Raw genomic sequence first — 15,922 nt, forward strand, 5'->3', positions numbered from 1 at the left:
GAGCAGTTTTATCAAATCAGCGGGTAGATTCAAATCGTGGGAGTCTGCAGAGGTCTAGAGGATACTGAAATCGTGGTGAATTTTTTTTTTCTTGCCCGTTTTGTATCCTGCAGAATGGGATCACCTTTGATTTTGAGATGGACAGCATCATCGACGATTGGGTCCTGATGTGCTTCCTGGTGGGCAATGACTTCATTCCCCACTTGCCCAACCTCCACATTGCTCACAACGCACTGCCAGTTCTCTACAAGGCCTACATTGATGTACTGCCATCTCTACAAGGTGAGCTTCCAGTGTTCCAGCTGAGGAGTGGGAAAGAACCCAGTATTTTGCTGCAGCACCTAAAGTGATATCTCACACAGTCTTCTTCCAAATAGTTTTTTATTACACCTGCATCAGCTGTCTGTCTTGAATGGGGAAAATCTGGAAGGTGGGCACAAATGCACCAGTTCCTGTGCTTTTGTAATAACTCATGGTCACGTTACTTGGCTCTCTAGTTTTGCTTTGTCGTGCTCAAACTGACGAAAAACACCACTGTAGTTAACTTCTAGCTAAAGCTCATTATGTGTTGATCAGACCTATCAAACTACTGGATATATAGAACTACTGGATATATAAATGCATCCTGTGGTTCATTATAAGTAGGTTGCATTGTAGAGTTTATGGGATGTCAGCTGTGTTCGAGGGGTTGTGTTGGGCTCTGCTGGCTTTTGTGTCAAAACCCGGAGTGGTGGTTTCAGATAACACTAGAGGTGTATCTGGGATGTGGTTTTAGCTGCCATTGACTCAATGACAGTTAACTGCAATCTCATTTGGGAAGTGTTACGTGGTAGCTTCAACTCTGTTCATCTAAAAGGCAGTTGAGTTGAGCTGACCTAAGCCTTTGACATTTTTCGAAGCGCTAAAACAACAAGGACGCAGAGGGAACAGCGCTTGTCCCTGTCTGTTCCCTCTGCGTCCTTGTTGTTTTAGCGCTTCGAAAAGTGTCAAATCTGCACCACTAGCCCGATCCACTACCCTTCTGGCCTAAGCCTACAACAATGACCCAGTGGCTGTGACGTTCAACTGTAGAGCACCAGTTTGTGGGTTTGATTTTGAACATGATCACTTTTTGATTGAGGTAAAAAACGGGGAAAATGCCTTAGTGCTCAAATTTCATTGCACGCAGAAATAAAAAACTCCAGGTGGTTGAAATTCACTTGGAGCCCGACACTACGATCTTCTGTGTAGCCTGCAATGTTGTTTTGGCGTGTAGCAGTCCATTAATTATTTAACTGTGCTAATTGGTCCCAGCTAGATGTATAAGCTGACAAGACGATGGTTGATGGTCGTGCAATTTTTGTTTGCCTCAATGGCATTCCTGCTGCCATGTGGATTGCCATGGCTCTGTACGGTGTTGAATGATGAACTGAAGGAGGAGTTGCAGTTTAATAAAATAAATATGAAAATAGTGCTTAGTCGAAATGGAAATAACAATACAAGCGCATTTTTATTTATTAGTAGGGTGCACTTTGTGAGACTGAGAGGTTGAGCTGGATGCCACAGAAAATATTGCTAATTGGAAATCTAAATTGACTTTTACATGGATAGCAGTTTACACTGTCCATTTAGCATGGTCATAAATTACTAGAGATGTTTTGGCACTGCGGTCATTCAAGGACGTATGCTCTGGCGCCCATGAGAGCAAAAAAAATGGACATGCGGTTACGAATGTTGGTAATGCAAAATTTGAGCACAGCTCTTCACGTATTTTCACGCCACCAGCCACAGCTGGCTGGTGGCGTGTTATGCCAACAACGCCGCCGACGCAGAGCGCAGGAATGGCTGCCTAAGAGCTCTCTAAAAAGGTCACCCACAAAAATGAACTCAATGCTCATCCAAAGAACAGCAAAATCACATTTTATGCCTGGTGTTATAGCTCGTCTGCACCACCAGAGATGCATACCAGCCCACCATTTCTCATGCCGTCCAGCTCTACAAAACTACCCTTTACCCACAGGTTACATCAATGAGTCTGGGAAGCTGAACCTGGAGAGGTTCGAGAAGTTCCTGACTAGGTTATCACAGGTATGTTGCCTCACTTGTTATATGACGGCTTTATTTTGTTTGTTGTTTTCATAAATGCATTTGTTTTCATGTTGTGGTCTGCTTTTCTTTGTTCTAGTTTGACTATGAGAAATTCACAGACGTTCAGGCAGACCAGAAGTTCATGGAATCCAAGAGAGAGCAGGCAGAAGCGCCAAACGGCATTGTGCAGCAGAATGGATCTTCGCCAACTGAAAAAGAGAAGACGAGGGACCCGGATGAACAGCGTAAGGAAAAGAGGAAGGACAAATCTCGATGATGTGCAGTTCCTTCATTCATCAAGGAATGATTATTTGCAGTTCAGCTAAAAAACCAAGGGTAAAATATTACAACATAATCCTATTAAGAGCCGCCGCGGTGGCTCAATGGTTATGGCGCTCAGCTGCTGATCCGAAAGCCACGTGTTCGATCCCAGCCGCAGCGGTTCATTACGATGGAGGCGAAATGCTAGGTGCGCATATACCATGTGGTGTCAGTGCATACTAAAGAACCCCAGATGGTCGAAATTACCCGTAGACCCCCCCCCCCCCTGCTACAATGTCCTTCATAGCCTGAGTCACTTTGGGACGTTAAACCCCAACAAACCATAAACCAATCCTGTTAGGTTTTTCACGGAAGCGCAGGAAAAAACTCGTACCAGTCAGGAAACGCAGTTGTGTGAAAAAAAAAATTTTCAGTGCCCTGTTTTATTGACTGAGCATCCTCAAACTTGAGTAGGATTTTTTTCAAGCCTGTCACGGGCAGACTGCTTGTGGCAGTATTATTCACAGGCGCTAAAGCATGTTATTGCTGTGCCCAACCAGCTAGACTAGGGCAACGTTTACTTTTCATTGTGTTGTGGTTTACATGCATAGTGGCAATGACGGTGCACATAAACATGCATAAAATAAATTTGTGTGCCTGTATGAAGCGACCATTCAGAGAAGTTTCTGAATTATATATACATTAGTCCTAGAAGTCTCCTGTATTTTAAACTGTAACTAGTAGACTTATTTTAAAGGGGGACAGGGCTTTCTGCACTAGCTTTCTTATTTCTCGGTGATTCTAGATGTAAATTGCCATGTGCAATAGAGAGAGCTCTCGGGTCCACTTTCATTGTTTTATATTGAGAACTCCTTCTGCACATTTTTTAAAATTTGAACCTCATGGAAAGCGGGCGGACTCAACAAAGATAGAAGACTGATCAAAAATTCGGCGCATTCCTAAATGTGAGGCACACGTCGTAACTCTTTGATTCTTTTTTTCCAGCTCAAAATTTTCTCGTTTTCATTTTTCGTAATGTTGTTGTCTTAGTTAGGCATGTTGAGATTAGCAGAAAGCCACACCAAGAGTTCGCAGCCCTTCAAATTGAACTGCCCCTCGTGTAATGCCCCTGGTGAGCCTTTGAGGTTAGTAAATTAATAAAAAAGGAATCCAGAGTGTTATGACCTGCAGTGTAGTTCAGGGACTGCAACAGAACAAGGTGGGGCAGAGCAGTGCCAAAGGAATAGACTTCACAAGCTGAGCAACAAGTAAAAAAATGGTAAAAGGCATTCGAAGTTCGGTTCGGTCGTGCTCTCGCATTATTTTTTCTTTACCACTGAGGAGAGTGACAAGCGTGGGCATTTTTACTTACACCAATGCTGCTCTGCATTCCACCTTATCAGGCCTGCTTGAGAAGTTTGGCCACCTCGACATTCCCGACTACGACAGCGACGAGGAGACGGAAGATCTCTTCGAGATGGAGTTTCGGCAGCACAAGCGGGACTACTACGTCAACAAGCTGGACTACAAGGACGTCAATCCGTGAGCTCTTGTTCCCTACCAGTGTGGTGTTCTTAGTAGAATAGCATTCCAGATGCCAGTGGTGGTCATGATGGTGTCCTGATGATTTCAGGGAAGTGATGAAGGAGCAAGCTCATGGCTACGTTCGTGCCATTCAGTGGAACCTGCACTATTACTACAACGGGGTTCAGTCCTGGAACTGGTGAGGTCTTTTCCGTTTTGGGAGTGGTGGTGCGGTTTGAAATATAACTGATGAATTTTTGAACTAGTCACTGGGAAGAAGCAAAGCCTGTCTGCGCACAGTCTTATTTCGCTGCGAAGGAGATCGGGAGTACGAGTGAGAATTGAAGTATTTGCCATAAAAAAGAAAAAAAAGTCACCTGAATATCGCCATTGCCTCAGAAATTCAGATTTAAGAGCCAAGCAGTTGTTGCGCAAGAATTGTCTTGCAAAGCAAACTTAAACTGTGAGAAAACGGTTCAGGATTTATAGTGGCACGCCATCTGTGCTGTGAATATTGGACAGCTGGGATGTGTTGCCTGTATGTTGGCGAGCGCTTTTATTAGGGGGCATGAGAAGTGCAGTGGACGACTGGTTCTCTCATTCTTGCCGCAGGTACTATCCACACCACTACTCTCCGTACATTTCGGACATCAAGGATTTTCAGAACTTGGACATGAGCTTCGACCTGGGCAAGCCGTTTCTGCCATTTCAGCAGCTCATGGCAATTCTGCCCTCTGCCAGCAAGAAGCTTGTCCCCAGTGCCTATCAGGTGAACAGAGACTAACATTGCTAAGTATCCTTTAGGGCCTATGGGACAGCTTTTGATTTTGAACAGTGTGCTTAACAGTGCGCACGGGTTGTCATGCATCCTCAACAAATGTTACCTTTGTGTGCACTACCAGCTAGAAAGTTGGCATGTTGGTCACCTACTCTCCAGTAGGTCTATGTGATCGCCTCCAGCATCACAAGCTTAAATACTGCAGTGTTCAGCACTATTAGTAAGAGGAGCCGAAATGTTCCAGTACTACTCTTAATGAATTGTGAAGCCTGTCACCCAAGGCTCTTATGAAGTCACTGATTTTAAGTGGTTTTCACCTGTAGGTTTCCTCTTGTCCATCAACTGGGAAAGAGACAGCCGACTAGGGGCATGTGTGAAGGCACACGTTTGCAAATATAAAGAGAGATGTCAAAGCAGGAAACTGTGCACACAGCTTCCAAGGCACCACGCAGATTTGCTGTTTAGCCGAAACATATGCTGAAGTAGGATATCGAGGTGACTTTGCCATGGGTGCGCAAGTTTTTGGATGAGAACGAACATCCAGCAGAGCAGGACTAGAGTGAAGGGTAGTCAGTTGTATGGTTTATGGTGTACGGTTTAGGGGGGTTTAACGTCCCAAAGCGACTCAGGCTATGAGGGACGCCGTAGTGAAGGGCTCCGGAAATTTCGACCACCTGGGGTTCTTTAACGTGCACTGACATCGCACAGTACACGGGCCTCTAGAATTAGGGTAGTCAGTTGTAGCTCTCTGTAATTCTCCCCGTGGTTTAAACCATGTGGAAACATGTCTCTTGGATGACAATACCTTGCAAACACCAATTGCAAAGCTTGTTTCTTGGGCCTCTTGAACTGCTTTTCCTAGTCTTTGAGTGAGAAAGTAGTTGCGTCATATGACACTGAAAGCTGTATGAGGCACCTTCTCCAGGGTAAGCTGCATTGTCACCTTCGCTGTAGCATGTCTGAACCAAAGACTATGGATGTCCTCCTGTTGTCCTGCGTTGCCCAGGTAGACCTCAGCTACACAAGGACCACGTGGGGGCTCTATAACAGAAGTCGCAAGCACGCAGAGCATTATTGTGAAGCATGCCAGCCTCAAAGATTTCATCCTTTGTTCTGGAGAACAACATCACTTTCTCCCTTTTTTTTACCACCTCGTGAACTAGGTTCGGTCATCCCTCCCACATCAATAGTTTTTCCTTCATGAGAAGGGCGCAGAATTTGAATAGGGCAGGGAAAGAAATCTGAAAAACAAAAAGGAGAGGTTCATGAGGTGCCCTCTGCCAGAGCTTCTGACTTGTTAGTGTTTTTTTTAGTGTGATAGCATAAGGAGGGTCATGTAGGCAAAAACTTTTCAGCGTCTGCGTCTGTGTGAAGCGTCCACCTGCCACGGTTAGCAGATGGAGAGAAGGAAATCCCCCTTTCCACTTGTAGAGGAGACAGAAAGAGCCCAGGATTAAGAATGACTCAAAGGCGAATGCATCAGTCCAATTGATTGCCCCTAAATATTTTTGCTTAGTAATCAGTAGGGTAGAAGTGAAGGGTGCTACATCTATCACCATTTTTTTCTTGTCTTGTGGAGGGTGAAAAGTATGGAATTACTTTTTGTATTTTAATTGTGAATCATTGACAGGCGACACAGCGTCCGCATTTTAATTTTTTGCACTCATCTTAGAGATGTTTAAAAAGCCTGTCTTGTGCTTCTCTTCCCCATGTCCAAGCTCACCTGTATTACAGAGCCACGTCACGGCAGTTAGCAGTGCTCTAGGCCATCTTGCACTTTAGCTGCCCATGCCGTACATATAGTTGAATTGCATTTGCAAGGTTACTCTGTTGGAATTTGTCATTGCTTATTAAAGTGGTGCCTGTGTTTTTTCTTTCTTTGCCAACCTTTTAGGATCTCATGGTGTGTGAGTCGTCTCCGATCTTTGATTACTACCCGGAGGACTTCAACACGGATTTGAATGGGAAGCAACACGAGTGGGAGGCTGTCGTGCTCATTCCTTTCATAGAGGAGGTAAAGTAGCACTGACAGCATTGATGGCGTTCATGTGCGGTGGTGAGGTTTTCTTCGGTTACCACGTTTTTTAGGCTTAGCAATGGTTAGGCTTAGCAATGGTTAGGCTTACCACCTTCAAACATATAGAGCAAATGGCAGCCGTTTCTGTGATTTTAATCTATAGAATTAGCCATATTGATGCTAGTGGTACATTTTCTCATCTTGTGGCACCTTTTCTGTTGAGTAGTTGCCAGTGGCAATTGTAGAAGCAGGCACAGTTTTGGGCGCGCCAACTGCAGTGCCACCATGCGAGACACTCCTTGCATTGGGCAGGGACACGGGGCAAAGTTTTGCAGGAAGATGTTGTGCAACCGGTAGTGGTGCAAGGCAAATTTTTACTGGGGGAAAAGAAATAACCCAGTTCAGTGCAGCTTAGCACTAGCATAGTGTCAGGGCTTCGGAGGTTTGTGCCCTGATATCATTGATACAGGAGACCATGCTTGCATGGCTAACTGTTTGAAATTTTAAATTTGAATTCACTAGATGCATGAAGTTTTAACATTCTCACACCCCTATTTTTCTGTGCACAGTACCACATTATCGGAAACCTCGTAGAATGTCTAAAGCTAGCTTCTTACCAGTGAAGCCTACCTTTAACAGATATGTAATGCGCTGCCCTGGTGACTTAACATGCTGTAGCTAGTTGTGGAAAAACGCAGTAGAAGGTGTCTTTGCGGCACCTAATTTTGGCTGCTGGTTCCAGCTGCACTACCTTGGTGAAGAACTTACTGCTCTGCAGGCAGTTGGTGGTTGCTATGGTTTTATTGTTTGCTCATCGTGAGAGCTATGTGCTCGGAATAGTACACCTGGACGCTGCTGTCAGAAAGAAGAAAATTTTAAAGAGTGGCTGATCTTTATTTTATTCTACTGCGTTTATTCTACCACTGTTCATTCTTCCTGTTTTCACAGCATATCTTTCATATGCCTAGCGGACCTCACTGTAGTAGTGAGGTTCAACTGTAAAATATTGTTAGTTGTTACAGATTTAAACTGTACCACACTCAAATCATGATGAGTACGAAGCAGTGGTTTCTTTTTTCTCTTTCTGCTTACTTTGCATGCTGTGTGGAGTCGGAGGCACATTTCACGTTTTGTCATTCCACACCATGCATGTGTCCACTCCAGGGTCGCCTGTTGCCAGCCATGGAGGAGTGCCAGGATCGGCTCACCGAGGAAGAGAAGGCCCGCAATGGCCACGGTGGCCATCTGCTCTTCACCTATTCGCCAGAGGCACAGCCGGCACTGACCTTCAGGGGACACACCAAGCTGCTGCCTCAGCTTGAAGTGAACCACGCTAAGTGAGTGCGACACACACACAGCCTGGTGATTCCTGTACTGTTTGCACCGTGCCCTCTGTAGTTGGGCAGCATAATTATCCCTACCTGTCTCGTCAGTAAGCGACTGCTTCTCGCTTGGCAACAGCGCTTTTTTTACGGCGAAAGCCTTTTTTGGCTCATGACTCGCCAGCGTGTCCATCCGTCCGTGCGTCCGCGGCACCTGTCAATCATCAGTATGATAGTAAGAATGGTTGATGGTTACTTGGAAAGTCAGTAATGATAGTTAATGATGTAGTAGCAGATGTATGAGCAGGAGTTAATGATAATTAGTGAATGATAAGTAGTTAATTAGTTAATGCTGTTTAGTTAGTTAATGATAAATAGGTAATGATACCCAGTAAACACACAAACCCACTCAACGCGCACGCTGCACATACGGAGTGCCCCCATGCACAATCCTCAGATGGTTAACGGCACATGTGCAATCGGCGACAATTTTTTTTGCTTTGGCTCTCTAATGCTTAAATGTGCAGTTGCATTGAGAATATGCCTTAAATAATGCCAATGTACTGTGTGTTAAAGGTGTATAGACACCTAATTTTGGTGGCATGTTTTTCTTGCTACAAAGGTGCAGAAGACATTACTATGCATGAATCACTACGCGGTATTCGCCTACGACCGCTAAATAGTTTATCATCGAATTTTTCTTTCAAGCTGTTTCGGTTTCGGTTTCACTAGCCACATGATGACTGTGACGTCAAAATGTGCTTATAGACCACATGAGGTGTGAAAAAACTGCCATATAGTTGATGCTTCTAGATTTGTTGCCATTCCGGCTCATGAGGCAGGCTGGTTTTAGCATTGCAGTGAATTAAAACACTGAAGCAGCGGTTATATTGAAGTTTTTTTTTCATGTCTCAAGTGATCTATAAGCACTCTTTGACGTCATATTCATCGTTTGGCTGTTGAAACCGAGACCGAAGCAGCGCAAGAAAGAAATTTGATTATAAATTATTTAGCAGTTGTAGGAGAATGCCATGTGATAATCCATGCATAATAATGCCTTACGCATCATTATAAAGAAAAAAGCGCACCCAAAAGTTACGTTTCTGTACTTCTTTAAGAGGAAACTATTTGGCTGCAACTGTGGACTATATTCCACTGCTTAGGAATAGAGAGCGTGCTTTGGCTCTGTATCTTTGGCTGCTTTGCCAAGAAAACTTGAGGAGTGTAGCAGCTGCCTCGGGTCAAAACTGTTAGATTCTGATGGGCAGTGGACGTTCGAGAGGAATTCTGTTTTCAGAGCATGTGAGGTCAGCTAGACTGGTGCAGTGCATCCTGCTGCATGCTGTTTCTCAGACCGTCTAGCATGTTTTTGCTCTCGTTATGGATGCAGTATGCCAACCCACAGTTTGATGGAACAAAAGGTGGTCCCTTTGCATTGTACTGCATGATAGTGACACCTCGGACACTGCACACGGCTGCAGAGAAAGTGGGAATGCAGTACAGTAGAATCTCGATCATACGGATCTCACGGAGTCACAAAGAATATTCGCATCGTCCAAAAGTAACGAAATTCCTATGCATAATTCACGCAAATCTGTTTCCAGCTGACAGGGTTTACTTACGAATCACGTGCCGCTGCTCACTACTTGTGGTGCACACCAAGCGACTGGTGATCCTGGTGTTGGTGATATACGGGCAGCAAGTACTTTGGGTTCGAGGGTGCACTCACAGCTCGTGTGTTCATATCATCCACAGGGGGGCGGGTTCATAACTGTTGTGTCCCCTTATTGCTTTTGTGTGTGTGCGCCCCCGCATCCTCCTCCTAACGACCACTCGCATCCTCCTCCTAACGACCACTCGCATCCTCCTCCTAACGACCACTTGCCCCTCGTCGCACGCTGTCGCCAGATGCCCCCCCCCATGGTGCGCCCCCGCATCCTCCTCCTGTTTTGGGAAGCCACTCCCTCCCGTGGACGCTTCTCCGCTCCCTCCTTTCTTCGGGCGGCCAGTTCGGCTCCTGCCTCGGTCGACGCTGGTCGCACCCTCATCAGCTTTAAATAAACAAAGTCTTAAAGTACCGTGTGCGTCTTTCGCTGCATTGAACACAGCGACCGGACACGACAGTGGCGACGAGAAAGTGGATTCGACCCGCGCTACGCAACGCTATTGACAAGCCATGGCTACGCGAGGGTTTCCCAATCAGATACCAGAATTCAACGGCTCATCGTGGTCATCGTGGGTTGGACGCCTTCAGTTCTACTTTGAAGCTAACAACATCACAGACCCAGCCTTGAAGAGGGCCAACCTGCTGACGCTGTGCGGGGAGCAGACCTACGATACTGTCTGCGCCCTTATTCAGCCAAGCACACCAGCGGCAGTGTCTTACGACGACATCGTAAAAGCGCTGCAAAAGCACTACGACCCAAGGCCATCCGAGGTCTACAGCCGGGCTCGCTTCCAACGACGAGATCAACTGGGAGGAGAAACTGTGAGCGCCTACGTAGCCGCGCTCAAGAAGCTCGCTGCCGACTGCAATTTTGGAACGCTGTCGACAACAGCTACCGGGCAGGAGGGAGACGCAGCTTCTTCTGCTAACACCACCATGCTTCCCTTGGACGTGATGTTACGCGACAGATTTGTGTGCGGACTGAGTGACGAGTCACTGCAGCAGCGCCTGTTCGCTGAGAAGGACCTCACATTCAGCAAAGCTTACGACATCGTCGTTCGAGCGGAGAGCGCCGGTCACCAGCAGAGAGGGATTCGCCGGAACACCGAGCCGGTACACCAGACAAGCAACCAGGTGCGCAAGCCTTCTGTTGTTGTAAAATCGGTCAAAAAGGCACAACGCTGCTGGCGGTGTGACGACCAACACAACCCCCAGGGATGTCGATTCCAGTCAGCCACGTGTAATTTTTGCCACAAGCGAGGGCATATCGAAAGAGCATGCATTACGAAACGGAGACTTGCCAAGATAAAGTCACCTTCCCAGCCTAATCACAGCGTCAACGCCTCAGAGAATACGCCGCTATCTGATCTCCATGGAACAACATCAGCAACATCATCTGTGTTGTACGACCTGAACACCATGAATCTCGGCACGCGACCGAAGATTTTTACAGAAGTAAGCGTACATCACCAGCTGATTAAGTTCGAGGTGGACTCCGGCGCAGCCTGTACTCTGAACAGTGAGGACACGTTCCGAACTTCATGGCCATCTGACGCACCCGCCCTGCAACAAGACGACACGCACCTGCGAACGTGGTCAGGACAGAATCTGCCACTATTGGGCTCTGCCAACGTGCAGGTTAACTACAACGGCCAGACCCATACGCTACCTCTGCTTGTTGTGAAGGGCACAGGATCAAGCCTTCTAGGGAGAAACTGGTTTTCTCCACTAGGCGTGATGATATGCGGCATACACCAGACGCCGAGCCAGAACATGGTTGAGCAACTGCAAGAGAAATACGAAAGAGTATTCTCGGAAGAGATTCCAGGAAACGAAGGGCCCCCGGTCACACTGGAGTTGTTGGACAACGCGCAACCCAAATTTCTGAAGGCCAGGCCGGTGCCGTTTGCTCTCCGAGATTCAGTTGAAAAAGAGTTGGACAAACTGGAGCAGCAAGGTGTCATCGAGCCGACGCAGCATTCAGAATGGGCCACACCACTTGTCGTAGTTCGCAAGAAGAACGGAACCATACGCCTCTGCGGAGACTACCGGAGCACCGTCAATCTTGCGACTAAAGCGTCCTCTTACCCGCTACCGACACCTGAAGAAGTATTCAGTGTACTGCGTGGCGCAAGAGTCTTCAGCACATTGGACCTCACCCAGGCGTATCAGCAGCTGAAGGTGAGCGAGTCAACTGCTGAATTATTGGCAATTAACACACTGAAAGGCTTGTACAAAGTCAAGCGACTGCCTTTTGGCGTAGCTGCAGCCTCGGCCATATTTCAAAAATTCATGGAGACAGTGCTTCAGGGCATCCCAGGAGTTTGTGTCTACCTTGACGATGTCATCATCAGTGGCACTTCCACTGAAGAGCATGCAGTGCGCCTAGAGCTCGTTCTCGAAAGGCTAGCAAACGCTAATTTGTGCATAAGCAAATCGAAGTGCTGTTTTGCGGTGCCAGAGGTGCAATTTCTGGGACACCGAATTGATGCGGAAGGCATTCACCCTACCGAGGACAAAGTGCGAGCGATCACAGAAGCACGAGCTCCAACAAACAAGCAGGAGCTACAGGCTTTTCTCGGACTCTTGACGTTCTACGACCGGTTCTTGGAACAAAGAGCTACCGTGGCCAACGACTTACCAACTCCTTCGGAAAGATGTGACATGGACATGGTCGCCACGCCATCAGCAGTCATTCGATGCCCTGAAAGACCTGATTCGAAGATGTACAGTCCTCCGCCACTACGACGAAAGGAAGCCTCTGCTTTTGGCTTGCGACGCATCACCGTACGGAGTCGGCGCGGTTCTATCGCAAACTGACGAGCAAGGAAGGGAAGCTCCCATCGCCTTCGCCTCACGTACGTTGTCGCAAGCAGAACGCAACTACGCGCAACTTGACAAAGAAGGGCTAGCCATCGTCTACGCGGCGACACATTTTCACCAGTACATTGCCGGCCGGAAGGTGACCTTTATAACCGATCACCGACCGCTATTGGGCATTCTGGGACCACAAAGGCCTATGCCACCAACTTTGTCTCCGCGAATGACACGTTGGTGCATCAAACTCTCAGCGTACGACTACGCTCTGGTCTACCGCAATGGGAGTAAACATCGAAACAGTGGTGCGAGAATGCAAGCCTTGCCAGAGCAGCCGGAGCGCCCCGCCGAAAGCTCCTGTCCCAGAATGGGAAAAGCCAGACACACCATGGCACACACTGCACATTGATTTTGCAGGACCAATTGAGGGCTGCACTTTCCTTGTGGTCGTAGATGCCTACACAAAGTGGCTTGAGATAAGGCAAATGGGACAGACGACTTCGGCAGCAGTCATTGACAACCTCCGATCACTATTTGCAACGTTCGGCCTGCCGCGCAAGGTAGTGTCGGACAACGGAACACCGTTTGTGTCTGCGGAGATCCTCAAGTTTTATCGCGACAACGGGATCTCATCAGTTACATCGGCCCCCTACCACCCAGCGACAAACGGACAAGCCGAGCGCTACGTAGCCGAGCTAAAACGCGCCCTTGAAAGAGATCAGACAGGCTCGCTGCAGCGCCGCCTTGCGCGCTTTCTCTTCAAGCAGCACACGACGGTTCAGAGCACAACAGGCGAGACCCCCTCGAAAATGATGTTCGAGCGTGAAATGCGAACCCAGCTCACAGCCATCCTCCCCGAGCCAAAGGCAGAGACGTTCCGGGAAGAAAAAGCAATTCCGCGCTGCGGCACGCTTAATGAGGGGCAGCGCGTCCTCGCCCGACAGTTTCTGAAAAAGCCACGCTGGGAGGAAGCTACAATTGTCAGACGCATAGGCCTGCGCTCTTGGCTCGTCAACATACATGGCACAGTAGCACGCCGACATCTCAACCAGCTGCGTAGATTTACGACGCCGTCTGAGAGCTGTCCGCCAGCGGAGAGAACACGTGCACCATCTTCCCACATAGCCTGGCACCTCTTCCCGGAAGAAGAGACTTCGCCCAGGACAGACCTAGGAGACACAGCGAACAACAGCCAGCCTACAAGTGTTTCTCCCCCGAGCGCACAAAGCCAGCGCGCCTCCACGCGTGAGCGCCGACCCCCTGCACGATACCAGGCAACTTTCTAAGGGGGAAGGAAGTGTTGTGTCCCCTTATTGCTTTTGTGTGTGTGCGCCCCTGCATCCTCCTCCTAACGACCACTCGCATCCTCCTCCTAACGACCACTCGCATCCTCCTCCTAACGACCACTTGCCCCTCGTCGCACGCTGTCGCCAGATGCCCCCCCCATGGTGCGCCCCCGCATCCTCCTCCTGTTTTGGGAAGCCACTCCCTCCCGTGGACGCTTCTCCGCTCCCTCCTTTCTTCGGGCGGCCAGTTCGGCTCCTGCCTCGGTTGACGCTGGTCGCACCCTCATCAGCTTTAAATAAACAAAGTCTTAAAGTACCGTGTGCGTCTTTCGCTGCATTGAACACAGCGACCGGACACGACAATAACGTCCGAATTTCTGCCCATTGCACACAATGCACTCTGGCCAGGCCATTCCACAAATTCGTATCATCCCAGAATTCGTACAAGCTGGGATCATGTCGTCAAGATTCTGCTGTACCTCAGTCCATCATCAGCTGCATGACAGGTGCATGCTTGCCGTGCAGTAAAACGAACTTTCCTTATTTCTGAAGTTCGTCAGGAGCTGATTGGTTTTATATTCTTTCGAAAGGAGGGCACTTAAGTGTGAACATTTCTGAGAGAGACTATATTTGAATAATGAACAAGGTGGCACTTCTCATGCAGCATGGTACAGAGTCCACTTCAATGCAACGCAGACAAGCTCTTGCAGTGTAGGAAAAAGCATACTGCGACCACTTTCCAGTACTACTAGTGCAATTTCCGGGGTGCCCAAATGAGGTGCGCTGTGGTGCTGTGCACCATCATGTCCCAGCAATGGTTCAGTGTGTGCGTGAAGCGAGCGTAATGGAATGCCACCACTGTTCCTTACTTCTGTTTGTGCCACAAGTTTCCCAGGTGCTTTTACTTGTGAATTGATGAAGCTGTGACCCACTGCACTTTGTTTCTGTGCACAACACCCGTGCCTCCTTCTGCTGTGCAGCTATTGCTGGGTGATTGCAGGTTGCTTGATAAGTTTGCACCTGCAACATCTTCCAATGCGCTGCAGGGTGACTGTGTTGGACATGGATGCCTTCCGGCTTCCAGTGAGCCAAATTAGGAAGGGCCTTCTCGAAGGAATCAAGTTGGACGTATACTTCCCAGGATTCCCCACCTTCAAGCATCTCAACTACAGTGTAAGCGATATCTTCCTGAGAGGGCAGTACGCTCACGGGTTAAGAAAGCGCTGTAACGAAGAATTCACTTGCATCACGTACACTGTCTGCTGTGGGGTGGACTCACTCAAACATTTTTTGCTTGCTCAACCAGGCAGATGAGAGCATGTACCCAGTGTTTTTCTGCTATTCACTGAATGCATCGTGCCCAAAAAGTATGAAATTGTTTCTGTGAAGTTGGTTGTGCGAGTAACCTCATTGTTGACAGCTGATGGACAGAAGCTTGTAAACAGCAGTGGCTTGCCCAACGCATTGCAGGAGGACACTGTCTTCTGCCTACTCCAGGGGTCAAACTTAAGTGATGTAGGCCTGTCTCATAGCTTGCTTCTCTCCTCGTAAGCACCGATTCATGCCAGAAATTAAAATCAACATTTTTACGGGGTGTCTAGGTTTTTTGTTTCTTTGCTTTTTCACAGTCAGGGTTCTTCCTTTCCTTTTTTTGCAAATTTACTTTGCTAATAAAATTCTTGACGGTCATGACACCATTCGCTAACCCAAACTTGCTTACTAATTCGAACCGAAAGTTTGGCTCCTTCAACAAAATGTGCCTTGAGAAGGCTCCCCTTAATGTCAGCTGCACATAAGGAGAACTAATTTTGGGTTTCCATTTAGTTTGAAATATCAAGAGTTGAATTGCAGTTAACTAATTACACTTAAATGCTGTAATGTAGCCTTATGGCTGTTTTCGTGTTACATGAAAGGCTGCACTGTGTACCCTCTTATTACCGTATTTACTCGATTCTAAGCACCCCTTTTTTTCACGATCGCGATGCCCAAAGTGAGAGGGGGTGCTTAGATTCGAAAAATCTAAACTGACCCCCCCCCCGGGCCCCTCTTTTCGCGGCGAAATCTCGATGAAACGGGCGCGAGAAAAAACATTTTATTTAGGAAACATTCAAAAGAAAAATAGCTGCAGACAGTTCAGTGCCGCCATCTCTCTTGTAGTGTCGGAACGCAGCAACACAAAAAGCG

At 47.7% G+C, this 15,922-nt stretch overlaps 1 protein-coding gene across 3 annotated transcripts in view; it reads left to right on the forward strand.

Annotated features, from left to right (window-relative positions):
- pcm (5'-3' exoribonuclease pacman) overlaps positions 1 to 15,922 on the forward strand; it is a 67,821-nt gene that overhangs the window by 11,314 nt on the left and 40,585 nt on the right. For all 3 annotated transcript variants that reach the window (XM_089573434.1, XM_089573436.1, XM_089573435.1), the window contains exons 9-17: positions 114 to 282; positions 2,000 to 2,067; positions 2,165 to 2,312; positions 3,732 to 3,870; positions 3,962 to 4,051; positions 4,465 to 4,621; positions 6,525 to 6,644; positions 7,812 to 7,984; positions 14,785 to 14,911. In XM_089573434.1, coding sequence (XP_089429560.1) covers positions 114 to 282; positions 2,000 to 2,067; positions 2,165 to 2,312; positions 3,732 to 3,870; positions 3,962 to 4,051; positions 4,465 to 4,621; positions 6,525 to 6,644; positions 7,812 to 7,984; positions 14,785 to 14,911 — 1,191 coding nt within the window. The remainder of the gene's footprint in view (positions 1 to 113; positions 283 to 1,999; positions 2,068 to 2,164; positions 2,313 to 3,731; positions 3,871 to 3,961; positions 4,052 to 4,464; positions 4,622 to 6,524; positions 6,645 to 7,811; positions 7,985 to 14,784; positions 14,912 to 15,922) is intronic.

Source organism: Amblyomma mixtum, chromosome 2 (assembly GCF_055824585.1).
Source record: "Amblyomma mixtum isolate Tamu chromosome 2, ASM5582458v1, whole genome shotgun sequence".
In the NCBI taxonomy this organism is placed as follows: domain Eukaryota; kingdom Metazoa; phylum Arthropoda; class Arachnida; order Ixodida; family Ixodidae; genus Amblyomma; species Amblyomma mixtum.